This window comes from Caretta caretta, chromosome 2 (genome assembly GCF_965140235.1).
Source record: "Caretta caretta isolate rCarCar2 chromosome 2, rCarCar1.hap1, whole genome shotgun sequence".
Lineage (NCBI taxonomy): Eukaryota > Metazoa > Chordata > Testudines > Cheloniidae > Caretta > Caretta caretta.
In genome coordinates this window covers 148,309,739-148,328,491 of record NC_134207.1, presented here as the reverse complement: position 1 = coordinate 148,328,491, position 18,753 = coordinate 148,309,739, and the positions used below count along the sequence as shown (strand labels likewise).

Here is an 18,753-nt window from a genome sequence, read left to right as displayed (position 1 = left end):
CTGGGCCTGGGAGAGGAGCAGAAGAGGCGGGACAGAGCCATTTTTTCATGCTGACTGAGGGCAGTTGCTCAGGGTTGCTCTGTGCAGCATGGAGGCTGCCTACCAGAAGCCGGTTGTGGAGGTGGTGTCAGCCCACCCCCTCCACTATCCACTGGGCCCAGATGCTGGGTGCCAAGCAAATCAGAGTTCCCCTTCCCCCCACCTATCACATTTCTGGTTCATTCAGACCCCATCTCCAGCAGCCAGGCCCGGGCGGGGAGCAGAGAGGCTGGGCCACCGTCATCTCCCCAGCTGGATTCACTCTCAGGCAGCTGCTTTGCTGCACAGAGGCAGTAACCTGGAGCAGCCACCCTCAGCCGGCGTGAGAAGCGGCTCCATCCTGCTCCCTGCCTGGGCCTGGCTGCTGGGGGGAGAGGTTGAACCCAGAAATGTGCCAGCGGGGAGGTGCACCAGGAGGATAGAGCCCCCCCCCCCCCGATTGGTAATTCTGGTCGGGTGGGGAGAGCACAGAGGTCTCTGGGTTGGGTTCAGGGCGTGGGGTTGCTGGGGAAGGCGCCAGGAGCAGGCTCCCTGGCTCAGAGGCCTCCCACTACAGGTGGGTGGGTACAGGAGCATTGTGAGAAAGCTGCGTAGGAGGCTGCCCAGCTGAGCAGGGGCTGTCAGAGGTTAATGATCTGGCGCCTGGTCACTGGACTTTTGGTGTCAGGTCAGTATCACTGACTGGACACTGTACAAGTCCCCTTTTGACTAGACTTTCCAGGGAAAAACCAGGCACCTGGTAAGCCCAGCTGCAGAGGAGGCGACTGACTGGGCGCCAGGGCCCCGGCACATAGCGGCCAACAATCAAATGCAAGGTGGGAGCTGGGCTGGGCTCGCAGGGAGGCGCCCGCCAGGAGTCTCTCCCCGCCCTGCAGACCCTGGTCCGCTCACGCTGTCGCCGGAGCGGCTACAGCGGGATCCGGCACGGCGCCGTGCGCGGCCCCGCCGCTGCTCCGCGAGCTCGCTGGGTGACTGGGCGGGTGGGCCGGGGCTGACGCTGGTGGGGGCGAGGCGCTCCTCCCAGCAGGAAGCTGTCACCTTTCCCGGCAGGCCTCTTGCGGGGAGAGGCAGGTTACGTGTTTCCGGTGTCTCTCGGAAGTCGTGACTCGCGAGGGGGCTGGGCAGTGCCGGGGGGCGCGCTGGGTGCTGAGGATGGCGGCGTTGTGTGGCCAGGGGCGGCTCGGGTGACCCCCGTGGCGGTTGCGCGGACGGTGGCGGCGGGGCCATGCTGAGCCGCAGCTCGTTCACCAGCCTGGTGGTGGGGGTGTTCGCGGTGTACGTGGCGCACACGTGCTGGGTGATGTACGGGATCGTCTGTACGCGGCCCTGCCCCGCCCTGGGCCCGGCCAAGGAAGAGCGGGCGGGAGGCGCGGCGGGCTGCATCTGGCCCTACCTGGCCCGCCGGCCCAAGCTGCAGGTGAGACGCGCGCTGGGCTCTCCCCCACCTTCCCGTGCCCGAGGGGCGGCCTGTGGCCCCCCGGCCCCTCGCCTGCGGGCGCTGCTTTGCTGGCCGCAGTTGGTTAGCTTCTCCTTGGTCGGCCGGTCTGCGGTCTCCGGCAGGGGTGAGCGCGTTGGCTGTGAGCAGCTTAAGGTCTCTGCCGGCGTGTACTTGACGGGCACTAGCTCTGCAGCAGTTAACGGGGTCGGGCCCTAAGTTCATCAGGCAAGAGCCGTTTTTGTTTGCAGTTTATAATCTGTGCTTCCAACATTGTTGGGGGCGGGGAGAGAAATGGAACGGGGGACGTGGGGAGAGAAATGAGAGCAGGGGACAGCAACGTGGTGTAGAAGAGAATAAGCAGCAAGTGGAAGACAAAATATACCATGGAAATGAGAGCGGCTTAGTAATGAGGCTAATATGTAAGAATGTAAGGGAGATCTTGTGTATTGAAAGAAAATAGATTTATGAAAGAGCAATTGAGGAATAAAATAATATGTAGTTGAAGAGAATGAGTGGTAGTTTGGAGAGAAGAACGAATAAAGAAATTGAGCAGGTGGCCCAGGCAGGCATAATTTCATTAAACTAGAAGAACTTTGTTCCTATATTTTGTATTTCCCCAACATCCTTCCAGTATTGCCAAGGCTAGGAGAAAAGAGAGAGAATGCTCGTAAGTATTTATACAGAATTGTCTAGCAAAAAGCATTTACACTTAAATAATAATAGGGTTGTGAAGTTAAGCACTGAGAAGATAGTCATTAATTACGTGATCATACACTTTGTTTTCTTTAGGATCTCTGTGTCACACACTAGATTGTTGGGTTGGTACTCAGTGGCTTAGCTATTCATATGCAGTGTTCAATATTCCCCTATTTCATGTGGTTTTAGGCCTTCGTTATTACACACAGGTTAAACCTTGAACTGAATACAGAATTATTAATGTACTCATGGGCTTTTCTGTAGTGCTCTGACCATAATGAGTGCTTCACAAACATTAATGAGTTTAGCTTCAGGACATTCTAATGAGGTGGTGGCATAGTAGATTCCTCTTATTAGCAATCCCTTCGATTGCCAGCAAAAAATGGCCATTCTGTGTTTGCCAGTAAGCGGAAGGCAGTTGGGCAGCCAGGAAAGAAAGCGCTGCAGTGTGCCATCCGTGGCTGTATGCCTCCAAACGTGCCTGTGAGCAGAGTAGCAGCAGGGTTGGAAGTTGCAACCTGGATGGTGAGGCTTTTTTAGCAGGCACTGAGGCCCACAGACAGGAGTCCTCTTTCCAGGAGTCCTGGCTGAGCACATCCCAGCACTTTCTTCCCTGGCTGCAGTACCCCAGCAGGACACAAGTGGATAGAGCCCTGCAAATCCGCAGGTATCCACTTTATATATATATATATATATATATATATATATATATATATATATATATATATATATATATATCCGATGAAGTGAGCTGTAGCTCACGAAAGCTTATGCTCAGATAAATTGGTTAGTCGCTAAGGTGCCACAAGTACTCTTTTTCACTTTATATCTGTGGACCATTTCTGCGGATACCAGCACGGATGCAGATGCAAATTTTGTATCCATGCAGGACTCTGATGGTAAGAGCAGGCAGTTGCAGATCCTCCCCCTGCCCTGGGCTGAGGGCCTGGGGGCAGGGACAGGGGCTGGGAGCTGCTTGGGCCCTACGCCCAGGGCAGGTGGAAGGTCCGTTGTGGCTCCCCACAGCTGCCCACCTGACTCTGACTGTGGCCAGACTGTGGTTCCAAGCCACCCTCCTCCCTGACTGAAGCCCGGTCGGGGAGAACCACACTGGCAGCTGTGGGAAGCCTGGGTCCCTCCATGTGCCCTGGGTGGGGGGCTGCTCGGGCAACAGTTTTTGCAGATCATGGATCGGATGCGGATACACATTTGTGTATCCACACAGGGCTCTACAAGTGGAAGTACTGTGCAGCTCCAGCATCTGGGCTGCAACCCCCCCTTCCCACGAATGCTCTGCCCATAGCCTTCCGGCCTGGCCTGCAGCCCCTTAGCTTGTGTAGGCAGGTTTGTGGAGCTGTAGCCTTAGAAGGAAGCATTGGGACATGCAGAGTGCTGACCCCTGGTGGCACATCTTAGTGCTTCCTTTCCCAGGTGCAGCCACGCAAACCTGCCTGCAGCTGAGGTCGTTCTTCCAAACTGCGTTCTTAATAAGTAGCATGCCTGGTGCCAGGGTCCAAATCCCATTAGCCTTAAAATCAGTAGGAAAACACTTACGTCAGTGGGAAGTTGTTAATGTCTGTGTTGCTATTAAGCAGAATGTACTCTCTCCATTGTGCTGATGTACAGAGACATTAGGGACAAAATTGTCAGAAGTACAGTAGAACCCCATTTAACCAAGCCTCCATTTCCAGCTCTCTATATTAGCTGAGCCACCAGCCACCCGGCAGTGATAGCAGCTGGGTCTCCTGCTGTTAGTGAGAGCCCTATCACCTGGGGCTGACAGCTGGAGTCCCGCTGCCCATTCTCTGGTTTATCTGGATTTTTGGATATCTGATCTGGCCCAATTAGATTGTATAATTGGGATTCCACTGTATCAACTAATTTGGAGTTCCTCATCTGAGACATCAAGATCTTGATTTTTCAGAGTAATTAATATTTTTGATTGTACTTCGTATGTTCAAAGCACCATTCCAGTTGACTTGTTTTGCAGTACAAGAATAAGTACAAGAGTACAAGTACAAGAATAAGAGCCTTACTTATGCTTGTCTTCGGGGTTTTTATGATGACTTGCCAGGACCAGCATATGTAGAGTAATTCTTGTTCAGTGCTGGTCTTTGGTTTTCCTTTTTCTGTTTTGTTTATGCTGTTCAAAAATTATTAAAAGCCTTTCTTGAGGAATAATTAGTAGTTCTTGCTTATTTTATATGGACACCACTTAACCTCATTACATCTGTGTTGGGTGGTGGGAAGTAGCCAACAGCCCAGGGTGAATTAGGGCCCTGAGGCGTGTCTCCTTCTTCCTTCATCTCCGCACATCTGTACAGCCTCTGTTTCACTGAAAGCTAAACAAATTCAGACTCGAAATAAGGTGTACATTTTTAATGGTGAGAGTAACTAACCATTGGAACAGTTTACCAAAGATAGTCAGAGAGTCTCTATCACTGACAATTTTAAAATCAAAATTGGATGTTTTTCTAAAAGCTATGCTCTGGGAATTATTTTAGGGAAGTTCATGGCATGTGCTATACATGTCAGAATAGATCATCACGATAGTTCTTTCTGGCCCTGGCATCTTTGAATCTATTTGTTAAAGAACTTGAAAGAAGAACAGACAATAAAGGAGGGTCTCATGATTGAGACAGCTGGATTCTATACCTTCCTCTGCTATACAACTCCTATGCAATAAAAGGCAAGTTATTTAACCAAATTTAGCCTTGATTCAAGGCTACTGAAAATAATCAAGATCTTGATTGTGGGTAATTTGGGGTTGATAAGTACACAGGAGTCAGCAGATATTGCTATCTGGTAGCAGTGTGTCCTGACCACAAGCCACAAGCTTAAGCTTTATTTTTGTAAGGCTTACATTTTGAAGTATACGGAAGTTTGAGGCCTAACATTTGCAATTTTTTTATTTTGTTCAAGCTTGATAAGACAGTTGTTCAATTTATTCACATCCCCCCGAGGCCTAAACTTCTGGCTTTGGAACAATAACATTCACTTGTGTATACTCCGTTATAACGGGACAGATAGCGAATATAAGCAAATATTAAGGCTCCAGCAATAAGTATGGTAAAACAGACTACCAATCCCAGAAGAATATATGGGTCTGGGAATGTTAGGTCCAGGACTTAGACTGAGGAATGTAATAGTATGATTGAGCCTTAGAGGCACTTCCAAATCATTAGTATATATGCATAATATGGATATGGCACAGATATTTGTAGTGTATGTAAGCATATATGTATAGTATGTATGTATACATATAACAGCACTTTATATTCAAGCATAACAATTTTTTTTCAATTTGTTGTTGTAGTTTGGTCCTTGTGGTACTGCAGATAGCAACCCACTTTTATTAGGGCAATTACAGTAACCATTTATATCATTAGTATTAGTAGGCTGAGTGTTTTGAAATACTGAAATAGGGATTGTGATAATGTGTTCCACAGTGCTATGTATATGAGAAATAAAACAAAAATTTGGAGTAGTGACAACAGTACTGTCCATTTATGTTACTGATTACCCTTACTGCTGGTTGTCATCCTTTGGTAAGCTTCACTGTGCAGGAAATAGGAACTGCTAGCTTCTTTGTTCCATGGATTGCATTGCCCCGTGATACACCAGTAGTTGCCATTGATCCAGTTGTTTTTATGGATGTTATTTTTCACAAAAACTACTGAATGGACAGTAACCAATTTCTCAAATATTGCTGTGTCAGGATTAGTATTGGTACCCAGACACTGAACAAAATTGATAGGGCAGGCACTGAACATGTTGTTTTGAATAACATGTGCCTTAGTTAGGATGCAGTGTTAGTAACCCAAATTATGAACGGTACTAACTAGGAATTTGTTTACCCAATTTGTAGTTGCTGTGTAACTTAATTTCTTTACTAATCTGTTTTTTTCCTTGCCTTTATGTTGTTTGCTGCCATTTATTTGTTGCTGATTCAACAGTTGAGCAAGGTTATGCACGTTGTAAATGTTGTACAGCAATAATATAGTAGTACAGCAATAATACAGTTGTTTTTACAGAATAACCAAGTTGAAATTAAATGACAATTTATCCTGGTTCAGCGAGTGGTTTTTAGCTGATTGTTAACTTAATTGTCCATACATAGTAGATAGAGGTGTATTTGACCAGTCTTTTATTTATAAAGCACTTCATTTTTCTTTTTTTGATGATTGGGGATTTCTTCACTGTATACTGATACCATCTGGTGGTATTTTTGTGGTGTGATACCTTCTGGTGTCTTTAGTCTGTGGGATGCAACTTAAATAGCTAGTTAGTTAACATAATAAAGGTTGTTTTTTCTTTTTGTTGTTTTTTACACTTTTTTTAGTAACCCAAATTTAATACACAGATTAATTTAATGTGTTTACAATGTAATAGGGACCAAGTCTTTTATAACACAAGCTATACTTTTTGCAATTGTATAGACATTCATTTTCATTTGAGGTGCATTACTAATATTTATACTAAATGTAATTCTTAACGGCTAAAATAAATGCTCACAAACTTCCATGTGAAGGTGTATTGCTTTCCCTTGCTGAACATTTTGTTTCAGCAAAAGAGTCAATAACATAATTTTAACAAGCCTTTTAGAGTTAATTTTCTTGTGATACCAACTTCACTCTTGTTAACTGTTTAGAAGCACAAACTTTAACAACTATGGCTCTAGACTGTTCGCAATGGTAGCAGATGACAGAACGAGGAGTAATGGTCTCAAGTTGCAGTGGGGGAGGTTTAGATTGGATATTAGGAAAAACTTTTTCACTAAGAGGGTGGTGAAACACTGGAATGCGTTACCTAGGGAGGTGGTAGAATCTCCTTCCTTAGAGGTTTTTAAAGTCAGGCTTGACAAAGCCCTGGCTGGGATGATTTAACTGGGATTTGGTCCTGCTTCGAGCAGGGGGTTGGACTAGATGACCTTCTGGGGTCCCTTCCAACCCTGATATTCTATGATTCTATTGCTTCCCATTAACATAACATAACTAAAGAAAAGCTTATAAAATTAAACCAAAATAAATTTTAAATATAGGTCAATGCAAATACTTTGAGGGTATTAAACTTTTATGATGCTTTGTTATGTTTGGGAGTCAAAGGTGAAAACCTGTTGAAATTATTTGGTTAACTTTATCCATAAATTGTTATTTTAAAACATTTTTGCTATCACATTCTTATAACTATGTTCAAAAGTGCAAATAAGTTTATAAAAAGTCCACACAAGAAATTGACATTTTGTTAGTGTTATTTTTACCTTAATGTTGAGGTTTCCCCTTAAATATTTTCTTTGAATAACAAATTTTAAAAAAAATTAAAAAACAAAACAGAAACTGTGGTTGATAAAAGAGAATTCTTTTGTTTGCAATTGCATTATTTGTTGAGACAGAAATATATGTACATATAGTTGAAACTGAAACCTTTTTGAACTTTGCACAAAAAATTGGTGCTAATAATGCTATGATTATACCCCAACCATGATCTTAAAATAGTGTGGTACCACATATACATATATTTTTAAAAGGGTATAAAATTGACTTTTGTTGCAACAAGATAAAAATAATAAAAAATAGTCACGTGATATACAACACACATGACACACAGGACAAACTTACAATTAAAACAAATGGTACCAGAATTCTATTTATACAAAATAAGGCAAACAAAAATACAAAATAAACAAAAGGGTTAAACATCTAAATAAGCAAGTTATTACCTTGTTGTTTAAAACTTTTAATAAAAATTTATAAAAAATCATATTATTACTTGCAAACTTTGCTGTATTAATTTAGTAACTTAAGGCATTTTTTATTACTTCATATTTAACATTATTTTAAAACTTTGCTATATGGAAATAAGAAAAGTGTGCATTTTTGCATTTGGCAACCATATCTTTAAGAAAATTAGGAATAATTCCAGCTGTTGCATTCCTGAAGGGTTAAAATGATTGATTTACTGGATTTATGTAAAGTTTTTACCTTGTTTTCTCTTTTTGTTTTGTTTTCAATTGCTTTTTCCTTTGACTGTCTCTTTTTGTTTTAAAAGTTAAAATCTATAGTTTTTACAGAAACCTCCAAAGTGAGGAGAGGCGGGGGAAGTGGGGGGGGGGTGAAGAGCAACCTAGGAAGGTAGGGAGATGAAAGTACAGGCAGCAGCAGTGAGTTTAGCGAACTGAGAAAGCATATAAAGGACAAAACTTAAACAGTATGTAAAAATATTTTAGAAAGAAGGTTATATTTTTAGATCTGAGTGCGGAGTGTGGTTCCGTGGGTCAAAATAGTTGGGAACCTGCGCAGTTGGGAACTGTACCCCTGGTTTTTATCCTGTCTTTGAGAGGAGAGTGGAGGTAGTTACATGCTCTCGTAAAACCTGAATGTTCCCCCAGTGTCTGTTGCTTTTGTGTGCATGCCAAATGGATGGCAGGAGTGCTCTTTTTTGCTGTAGTTAACTGTTTTGGGGCAACTCCATATCTTAATGCATCAATTTTAGGTGTTAACCCACTTAATTTTGGTTTTTTACTTTGAAATTCTTTTTTATTCACTTCCCTGGGATTGAGTTGCAGCTCCTGTCTCCTAATGTGCTCTGTGAACTGTTCCATTTTTTCCTTCATTTGATTTACCAATTCAGTGAAAGTATTGTGTGCTACTTTTTCCATTTGTGCACTTACTTGTTCCATTCTGACAGGCACCAATCTAGGTCTCAGTTTAAGTTTAACAAGAACCTGGCTTTTATTATATGGTGGTGGTTGCAATGCAGCGGACTCAGTTTCATCTTTTAATTTTGCTAGGGCCACCTTTTTCCATTTCTGTCCCCATTTTTCAGGCACAAGGGTAGCTACCTGAAGCCTGTTGTTTACCAAAAATATTTATAATAGGGGATGGCACGTGTATTTTTTGTAGGTTCCTTGCAGCTGTTTTCAGTGTTTTATTCTGTTCTTGTGATGGCTGTCTTTGGGCTGCTTGCCATCCTGCAAGGTGGGTGGGAGCATTCCAGGGCTGTGTAGCTTCTTTTGATTTTTTTTTGTAACTCCTTCCTTGTTACTGTTACTTGTCCTACCAATTTTGTGGCATGTTGTCTTAACCATTTAGCGGCCATGGTTATAGTTTGCAATACTTTACATTTTAAGGAAGATAACAAATCACTCCAACAGCAAACAAAAAACAAAGGCGAGAAAAAATCCAGGTGGAAATTAATTCTGGATCGGACCATAAACTCATTTAGCTAATCATCAAATACCATGGGGGGAAGTAAAACCATACAGTCGTGGACCTGCCACAGAACTTAATACCTGGGGAGAATTGTAAATTCACAGTGACAAGATAAACCCCAGCATAAGACAATTTTTATAACTTATGCTGACACTGACATTATCACTGTAGATCAAAGGGATGGCACAATGGCATAAAAGGTGAACTATGTCGCAGAGTCTTTAGAGGCTTACGGGTCTCAGGGCAGACGGGTTAAGTGTCTGACTGCGTCCCCTCATCCCGGATTTTACAATCCCACTTCTAACACCCTGCAGAGATGAAGGAAGAAGGAGGCACGCTTCGGGGACCTAATTCACCCCGGGATGTATGCTACTTCCCACCACCCAACACAGATGTAATGAGGTTAAGTGGTGTCCATATAAAATAAGCAAGAACTACTATTTAATTTTTATGTCCAATTGTTAGTTGTTCGTATAATTGAGGCTTATTTATTTTCAGTAGCCAATTAGATCTTGATTGTGGTAATTTGGGGTTAATAAGTACACAGGAGTCAGCAGATATTGCTATCTGGTAGCAGCGTGTCCTGACCACAAGCGTAAGCTTTATTTTTGCAAGGCTTACATTTTGAAGTATATGGAAGTTTGAGGCCTAACGTTTGCAATTTTTTTATTTCGTTCAAGCTTGACAAGACCGTTGTTCAATTTATTCACAAGATGATAACTTCATTTGCTACAAAGCCCTCATTCATTCCTTGAGCATAGTCCAACCTGTGTACAGAATGAGAAAAGGGTTCTGGGGAGTCAGTGTGGCCTTATGCTTAGAGCACTGGACTTGTATTCAGGAAACCCATGTTCTCTTTCTCTCTCTGCACTTGGCTTGTTGGGTGACCTTGGGCAAGTCACTTCAGCTCTCTGTGGCTCAGTTTCCCCCTCAGTAAATATGGATAATGTTACTGGCATCCTTTGTAAAGTGCTTTGAAAGCTATTGATGAAAAGTAATATATTAGAGCTGGGTTATTAGTCTTATTCTTCTATAGAAAAAGTAGCATGTGATCATGTGATTTAAGATTGTATCATAGTGCATACACAAGCACAGGGGGACTGAATTAAAGATGCACAGGCAACATTAATTCTGGCATTTCTTAAATTTAGTGTGTTTAATTTTGCAACCTTCTTTTTCTTTAAATGTGTTTTGTTGTTTCCCAATTTTTTAAAAAAGCAATCTAGAAAAAAAAATCAGATGGAACCATGGAGTCCAGAAGGGTTGGAACCTTTAGATCAACAGCACAGACCTCTAACACTTGACTAATGGAGTAACTGTTAGCTGTAGTAGGCTCTATATTTCACCTATAGCAGCAGTAAGTGGTGCACAGTCTGATAATTCACCTGATTTAATGTGAAATGCCTTTCAATTTGGGGGAGAAGGCATCTGTCTGGTCCTCCCAGAGGACTGCCCCTCGGCCTGTGGTTTTCAAACTGCGGGTCGCAACCCAGTACTTGGTCGTGAAATATAAGGCACTGGGTCGCGGCAGCTCTGGTCAGCTCCGCCAACAGGGCCGTTAAAAGTCCGTTGCCGGTGCTGGCCGGCTAAGGCAGGCTAGTCTCTACCTGTTCCGACACCATGCTGCGCCCCGGAAGTTTCCATTGGCTGTTTCTGGGGTGCGGTCTGCGATGCCAGGACAGACAGGAAGACTGCCTTAGCACCGCCACTGACCAGGAGTCGCCTGAGGTAAGCCCGTGCCCAAATCCCCTGCACCAGCCCTGAAGCCCCACAAACCTAGAGCCCTGCACCCCAAACCCCTCATCCACACCCCAGAGCCTGCACTCCCAGCCCAGAGCCCTGACCCCCTCCCACACCCCAACCCCCTGCCCTAGCCATGAGCCCCCCCAAAACGCAGAGCCCCTTCCTGCACTCCAGACCCCTCATCCCTGGCCCCACCCCATAGCCTGCACTCCCAGCTCAGAGCCCTGACCCCCTCCTGCATCCCAAACCCCTGCTCCAGCCCTGAGCCCCTCAAGAGCCCCTCCTACACTGAAACCCCTCATCCCCAGCTCCGCTGGGTTGTGGGTTTCTTCAACTGGGTCTCCAGAAAAAAAGTTTGAAAACAACTGCCCTAGGCCCTATGCATCGGTCCGTCTTAGCCGTTTTTCTTGCTAATAGGATCCCTCTTTAGAAGGTGACAGTATTTGTTTTTGTCACCTTAAAAAAAAAAAAAACTTCCAAAAAGTTGTTAATGTTTTATTGTATGGTATGTATGCAATTTCTAGCCTCTCTTCCCCACAGATATTTTGCTGGTATTCTTGTATTATTCCTGAAATGATCAGTGGTGGTCAAGTCATATGTATATTTATTTGGAAATGTTTTATAATTTATTTTTCTCAGTGGATCAGGTCTCTTCCCTTCTTTATTTTCCTGTGATGATGATTATGCCACCTGATATGGGCGAACTTAGGACAGCTTTGTTAGAGAGATGGAACATGCCCTTACTAGCATGGAACAAACAGTTCTTTGTCCATGCACTGATTGTTTTATCCTTTTTATTTCAGTTAAGTGTATACACTACCACACGGTCAAACATTGGTGCTGAGAATAATATAGATCTGATATTGAATGTGGAGGATTTTGATATTGAGTCCAGATTTGAAAGGTAAAGTATTATTATTATGAAGTTCTTTAGCATTCCTACAAAATTATTGTATCTAATAGGTATGTGATGCATGTTAGTGCCAGTAAATTAAGGTAGATCTACCATACAATACAGTGTTTTCACTCTGTTTGGATTTTCCACTATCAAAGCTAAGGCAGTGTACAACATATAGAAATTCAGGCTTTATTTAAAAGAAAATAATAGTAAATACAAGTTTTAATTTTAAGTCTGTCAAAATGTCAGGCCTTATTGCAAATTTAGTCTAAAGTTGAGAATGAAGTGCTGCTGTACTGGAAATACATGTATTTCAAACAATGTTGTATCAATGGCAGTTTGAAACTCATCTTGTTTTTGACTGTATATTAGTTTTTCATTTTTATAATACCTTAATATTTTATAATCTCTTGACATCTCCAATTCATTTAAAAATAAAGGGAAAGGAAGAAATATAATCCACTCTGGCCCCACTGATGGGCTTCATGTATTCGTTTTATTTATTTTGCCTTTATTACAGTCTGGGAACCTTGTAGCCTAGTCCCCTGCTCTGGACCTCAAGTTTTACCAACTTTAATGTCTCTTTAACTATACTGTGCAGATTCAGTGGTCTATAATGTACCAAATGTTTAAGGTACTTGGATAGTTTGGATTGTGCTGCCAGTATTTAAAACAACTGTTTCCAGCAACTTAAGTAAATATTTTACAAGATGCCTTAAAGTATAGCTCTACTCTGAATAGTGACTAAAATTGAAATGCAAATCCAGGTATGTCCTTCGATAACTTCTGTATCATATCTGTTCAGTTTACATGTCAGGTGACTTTGCAACAGCTGGTGTTTCAAACTTTGCCTAGAATCTGAAAGTCAAGCTATGTTTTTAGCTTGCACATCACCAACTCACTTTTCCATGTCTGTGTTAGCTCTGCATTTCTAACAGAGTAATATAAACTAATTCTTTGTTGCTGAAGTACAGGTAAGACTCTGTATGCTTATGAGGGAACGTCAATGAACTAGGAAGATGTCCTTTTTATTCCAGAGCAGAATCACGCTTTTATGACTTAAAATGTTATGAATTTTTTATATTTAAATTTTCTAGAACTATGTTAATATTCCACTTCAAATCATTAGTTTAAAAGAACCTATTTCACTTTTTAATTAAAAAAAAAAACAAAAAAACTGCAAACACCCTGCCATTTTGCAGGCTGTCTATATCAGATTCTGCTAGGTTTTCAATTTTTTTTCTTGTAACTCCGCTAATTGGAAAGCCTATATCTCTGGTCATATTATGCTTCAGCTCAGATGGGTAGTAAATATGTTTCCTTTACTGTGATGTAACTTGGTTCTGTGGTCCATAGAAGTATTCAGTGCAGAGCTAGTCTCCGGTAGAATTAACAGAAATACAGCTGGGACTATGTAATCCAAGATAAAGCAAGAATAGATTTTCTGCATTTAAACACACTGATATTACTATTACTCTGAGTTGAAAGCTTCATTGTCTGACACTGACAAAGTTACAGAAATATTTAAAATTCGTTCTTGGGGAATCTGAAGAAGTGAGATAGAGTAGCTTGACAATACATTGAATTGTTTAGAACTTCAAATTAGTTCGTAATTCGCTGTCACTTTTTATAATGATTATGTTGTGTGGCACTTTAAGCCATACAACTTCAGTAGTAATTGGGAGTAATTTTATAGCAAAATTTTATAGCTTGTCAAAGAAAAGAAAAATTAAGTATTCACAGCTCATACAAAATGAAAACGTGCTTTTTCTTGCTACACTCTTTCCAGAGTTCTGTGTTTGTAATTTACCATGGTTGAAAAGGAATTTCATTGTCACTAAGTACTTGCCAACAGATAAGTTAGTGATTTAAACTGAATACATTTTGCTGAAGATTTGTTTGTTACATGATGATGAAATTCATTTTTTTGGTTCACCCTTTCTAAATACTTTTTTAAAGCAAGTTCTAATATAGCATTTAAAAGTTACAAGAACTCTGTATTTATAATTGACATCACTATGCTATTTTATAATTTGTATTTTGTATTTTAGAACAGTCAATGTGTCTGTACCAAAGAAAACTCGAAATAATGGCACACTCTATGCATACATATTTCTTCACCATGCTGGCATTTTACCTTGGCACGATGGCAAACAGGTGCATATAGTAAGTCCTCTGACAACATACATGGTCCCTAAACCAGAAGAAGTTAATCTTATCACTGGAGAATCCACCACCCAGGTAGGCTTTTTTCCTTGATGGTAAAAAGGCATAAAAAGAGTATGTGAAAACATCTTTCTTATCATGTCAAGATAGACATAAAGTAGGTTTCTTAAACGAAAAAAAACTAAATAAAATATCAAATGACTTTTTAAAATAGTAAGGGCAGGTGCGGGGTAACATGTATGAACTAGAAAATATTATTTAGGTCAGTCAGAGAGGAGTGGGCAGAAGAAGGAGGGCTGATCAGAGCAGAAGGGACTCAAAAGGGCGGAGGATGGATCTAGTTGACATCAGCAATACAGGTAACACCTTTGGACATTGTTAATCAGCTTGACGACTGGGGGAATGGGGTGTCACAAAAAGCAATTAGAGATTGTAAGACTTTGAAAATTTTATTACAGTCTAAAAGCAAAGAAAATCTCACTCCCTCACTCCTCACACACCTTTACCTTTCAAGATCAAGTATTTTTTGAAAGATTGAGTGTTCAAATTGTATAGGCTTGTTCTTAAAATTGGATTTTTTTACTTTTGTAGTAAATGTAAGGGGGTGATTGTGCAAATTTGATTGTGAATAAGGGGTCGCCAATGTGAAAAGTTTGAGAAACTCTGCCATAGGATGAGAGTTCTCAACTTGGTTGCAAATAGATTCGTGGTGATTGTAAACACCTTTCCTTTTTTCCTTTCTCTGTGAACGGGGACAGGGGAATCCTGAAACTGTTTACCGTAACATGAGGTCACGGTATAGATACGGTTAAGAACCACTGCTTTAGCAGAAGGAACTGGAACGGAGGAGCAGAACTTTGCTGATCCTCTTTTTGAATGTTAGTGCTGTGATTAGAAATGTGTGGGGAGGGGAGAGAGTAGGCCTGGGTGTTTTCAGCTACAGTCAAGTAGTTCAAAGGCAGTTATTTTTGCCAGAAAGCAAGTAACACAGTTAATTTTCAAACTAAGCCAAAGTAAGCTGTATAGCAATACTTACTGTAAATTTAACAGCTGTTTCTGTATATCACATCTGATTTTAAGAGGGATACCGAAATTTGCATCGGCAAGTGAGTTTAATCTACTATTATACTTTGTAGTAGATTCAAAAGTTTGACACTTAGCTTAATCCTGATTTAAAATTCAAATCATGTTTACTGATCATATAAAGTTTTGAATACTTTGCAGGCTGGAAAGAGCCTTTTAATCTTAAATCAAACTGAACTGAAATGTTATAGAGGCACTTACAAGATCTGTAAGGAAGAGTCTCAGAAAGCTAGGTTTATTACTGTGCTTGCTGGCAGAACCATGAATGAGTTGGTGTAAATGAGATTTGTGAAGTGTTGGAAATATCATTCTCTTTAATGTGGAAGACTTGGAATCTGGTACAGTGGGAGACATCACACAGGAACTAAAAATACCTTCAGAAGTTGTGGGGATTAAGGCTGAATTCATCAAATTAGAACTGGCTGGCCTGATTGTAGATGGTTTTAGCAGTGAATATGGGCTGTTCTAATTGCGTACAGGGTTACTTTAGGCAAGATACTCCCCATGTTGTTGTTGTGAACCTTGCCAGCTATAACCAAGGAGAACGTCACTGTAATTTTGAAAAATATTTTCAAATTTTACTGGGTAAATCCACAAAACAAGTTCTTACTGATACCTTCAAGCTATTTGGACATATGTACCATATGAGAGGGAGCCTGCCTTAACCCTGGGCCCCAGCTGCACTGCCAACCGGACTTCTAATGGCCCGGTTGGCGGTGCTGACTAGAGCTGCCAGGGTCCCTTTTTGACCAGGTATTCCAGTCAAAAACCGGATGCCTGGCAATCCTAGCCAGCTCCTGCATGGGCAGCTTCTCTGGCGTGGCTGTACTATCCCCAGCCCTGGCCACTGGGGTGGGCACCAGGCTCACCAGCAGCTGTCCCTGGTTGAGTAATGTGTGCAAGCGGTTCGCACACCTCCGGGCAAGAGATGCAGAGCGCTGCATGGAAGGGACTCCTGTCCAAGAGCGTGCAAGCCAGTTGCACACAGTAGTGCAACAGGGAACAGCTGCCGGTTAGCCTTGTGCCCGCCCTAGAGGGCAGAGCTATGGGCAGTACAGCCACGCTCAAGGAGCTGCTGGTGTGGGATGCTGGTTCCTGGGAGCAGCAACCTGTGATGCTGATGCTTTCACTGCCATGATTCCCTGTAGAGCCCTGCAGCTCCACGGATACCAGTTTATAGCTACTCTTCGCCCCCTCCCCTGCCCGCCGCTAGCGCCACTTTGCCCCGTCCCCCAGTGGTGGCCCCCTGCCGCTCGCACTGGAGAGGCATGAGTGGCAGGTGGGGAGGGACTTCAGGGAAGAGGCAGAGTGAGGGCAGTGCCTCAGGGGAAGAGGAACAGTGCAGATGGGGCCACGGCCCAAGCACCCTTTCAGCGGCAGTGCTGTAAAGGTGGCAGGCCAGCACGCCCCCAAAAGGAGGAGTGCAATATCCTGTTTGGGGAGGCTTAGCCTCCCCTGGCCTATTATACCCGCCGTCCATGTTCAACCGCCTGAGTTATTGTTCTTAAGGAAAAAGGACAGGCATGTTTTGTGGGTACAGTGTGTTTCATGATGGACTTAAAATGCACTTGTGATTGAAGTCCTTTTTGAACAGGGAGTCTTTGCAAAAGCTAAAATATACCGTACTGAAACTTACAGCATGAAAGACAATCCTGGCCATTATGTTAAAAAAACAAACAAACAAAAAACCCCTACACTTGGCGATGGTGTGTTTGAACTTCTGGGTCAGGCCAGAAAGCAATACATCTTTTAAGGATGTATTGATTTTGGTGGGAATTTGTTTTGACCTGTAGCATTGCAATAGCAGCCATGTGGATTTTGCACAATGAACTTCATCTAAGCAATTCCACACGTGTAGCAAAGCAAAATCCAGAACTTGATTCAGATGTTAGTGACCTAGCCAAAGTGTAGACTCTTTCCAGCTCCGTTAGTCTGCTGTTCACGGGCTTGAAAGTGGGCCAAGAAGAAAACAAATCGTAGCAAGTATTCAACAACAAAAAAAGAAAGCATTAATGGAGGAAGGACTGAGAGTCTTGCATAAAGATCCAAAGCAAAACGAGTGGAATGGCAACTGTCTCTCTTTAATTTACTTGAGAGAATGAAAAATCAGCCGGAATATTGGTTATCTTTTTTGTGGCGGGCGGGGGACACACACACCCAGTTCTGAAGTCTTAGTTGCTTGTTAACAAGTGATCAGATTTTTTTCTTTCCTAATGGAAGCTGAGATCTTTTTACAAATATCAAAGACCCCGTGGTGTTGAGACAGCACAAACTCAGTGCAAGTAGTGTTACCCCCACGATCCCAAATCCTTATATAGAGCAAGCAGATGTCAGTGTTCTGGCTGTTTCAAATGGGGCATGGAGAGTAATCAGAAAGTCAGTTTTTTCTGAACTGGCTTCAAATTTTTAAAAGTTTATCTTGAATCAGAGTTGTACAGTATTTCCTCTTTTCTAAGCATATATGTTTTTCAGTTTTAGTTTCAAATAGCAATAGGCACAGGATTCATTCCAGCACAGTTAGAAAAATATTGATATGATGTCTGGTCCAAGCTGAACTAATGCTAATTTTCCACATGTTCATGTTTCTGGTGTAGCTAATTGTAATCCAGGGCTCAAGTGACTTTTATTGTTTTTTTTTCCCCTAAAATTTGCATTTAATGTGTACAGCATTATTCTTGTTTCCTTTTTATTTAAAAGCAAATAGAAGCAGAAAAGAAACAGACCAATGCCTTAGATGAACCTGTCTCACACTGGAGGTCAAGGTTGACTCTAAATGTTATGGTGGAAGATTTTGTTTTTGATGGATCCTCTCTCCCTGCTGATGTTCACCGATACATGAAGATGTAAGTTTACAAAGATTTTGTTTTCTTAGACTTAGAGATATTCAGTTTATAGGACTAATTTCTCCTTTTAAATAACCTCTGAGTGAAACATTAAAGTTGTATAGTTTAAAATCACAGAACTCATTGTTGGGAAATGGATATTTTAACATCAGACTTAAACTTCAGCAATCACAATGAGCAATATTTAAATAGTAGTAGCCCTTACACTTTGACCCAAGATTGCACCACATCTTAATTGTGGCCCCCTTGTGCTTATATATGATATATTCTTTAATTGCATGATCACATCCTGTTTCCATAGAAACATATCTCATTCAGTGCAAAGATTAAACAATTGTGATGGTTTTCAGGGGTTTCACCTCCAGCAAGAGAGAGTCTTGTGTACGGTGGTGGGGTGTCATTGCCGGACCACCACCAGCCTTTCAGCCACTCAAGCACGCTCCTGTGAGCTATGCAAACTCTATCTGCCTTGCAGGCTAACAATACATGCACTCCAATACCTCAGTCCCTTTGAACAGCTCCAGCCTCAAGACTGGCTACTCACAGAAATCCCAAATCTTCTGCTCCCAAAGGTGCAGTGTATCCCAGTTTTCCTTTAAATCACTGCTCCTGTAAAATCACATAGGACTCATGAAC

At 42.2% G+C, this 18,753-nt stretch overlaps 1 protein-coding gene across 2 annotated transcripts in view; it reads left to right on the top strand.

Moving 5' to 3' along the window:
* Positions 1–1,125: 1,125 nt before the first annotated feature.
* The window catches only part of CLPTM1L (CLPTM1 like), a 115,305-nt gene continuing 97,677 nt past the window's right edge, over positions 1,126–18,753 (top strand). Inside the window, exons 1-4 of one of the 2 annotated variants that reach the window (XM_075125480.1) lie at positions 1,126–1,456; positions 11,931–12,031; positions 14,077–14,266; positions 17,972–18,117. In XM_075125480.1, coding sequence (XP_074981581.1) covers positions 1,265–1,456; positions 11,931–12,031; positions 14,077–14,266; positions 17,972–18,117 — 629 coding nt within the window. In that variant the 5' untranslated portion in view covers positions 1,126–1,264. The remainder of the gene's footprint in view (positions 1,457–11,930; positions 12,032–14,076; positions 14,267–17,971; positions 18,118–18,753) is intronic. The other variant, XM_048839513.2, reaches the window with a different exon arrangement.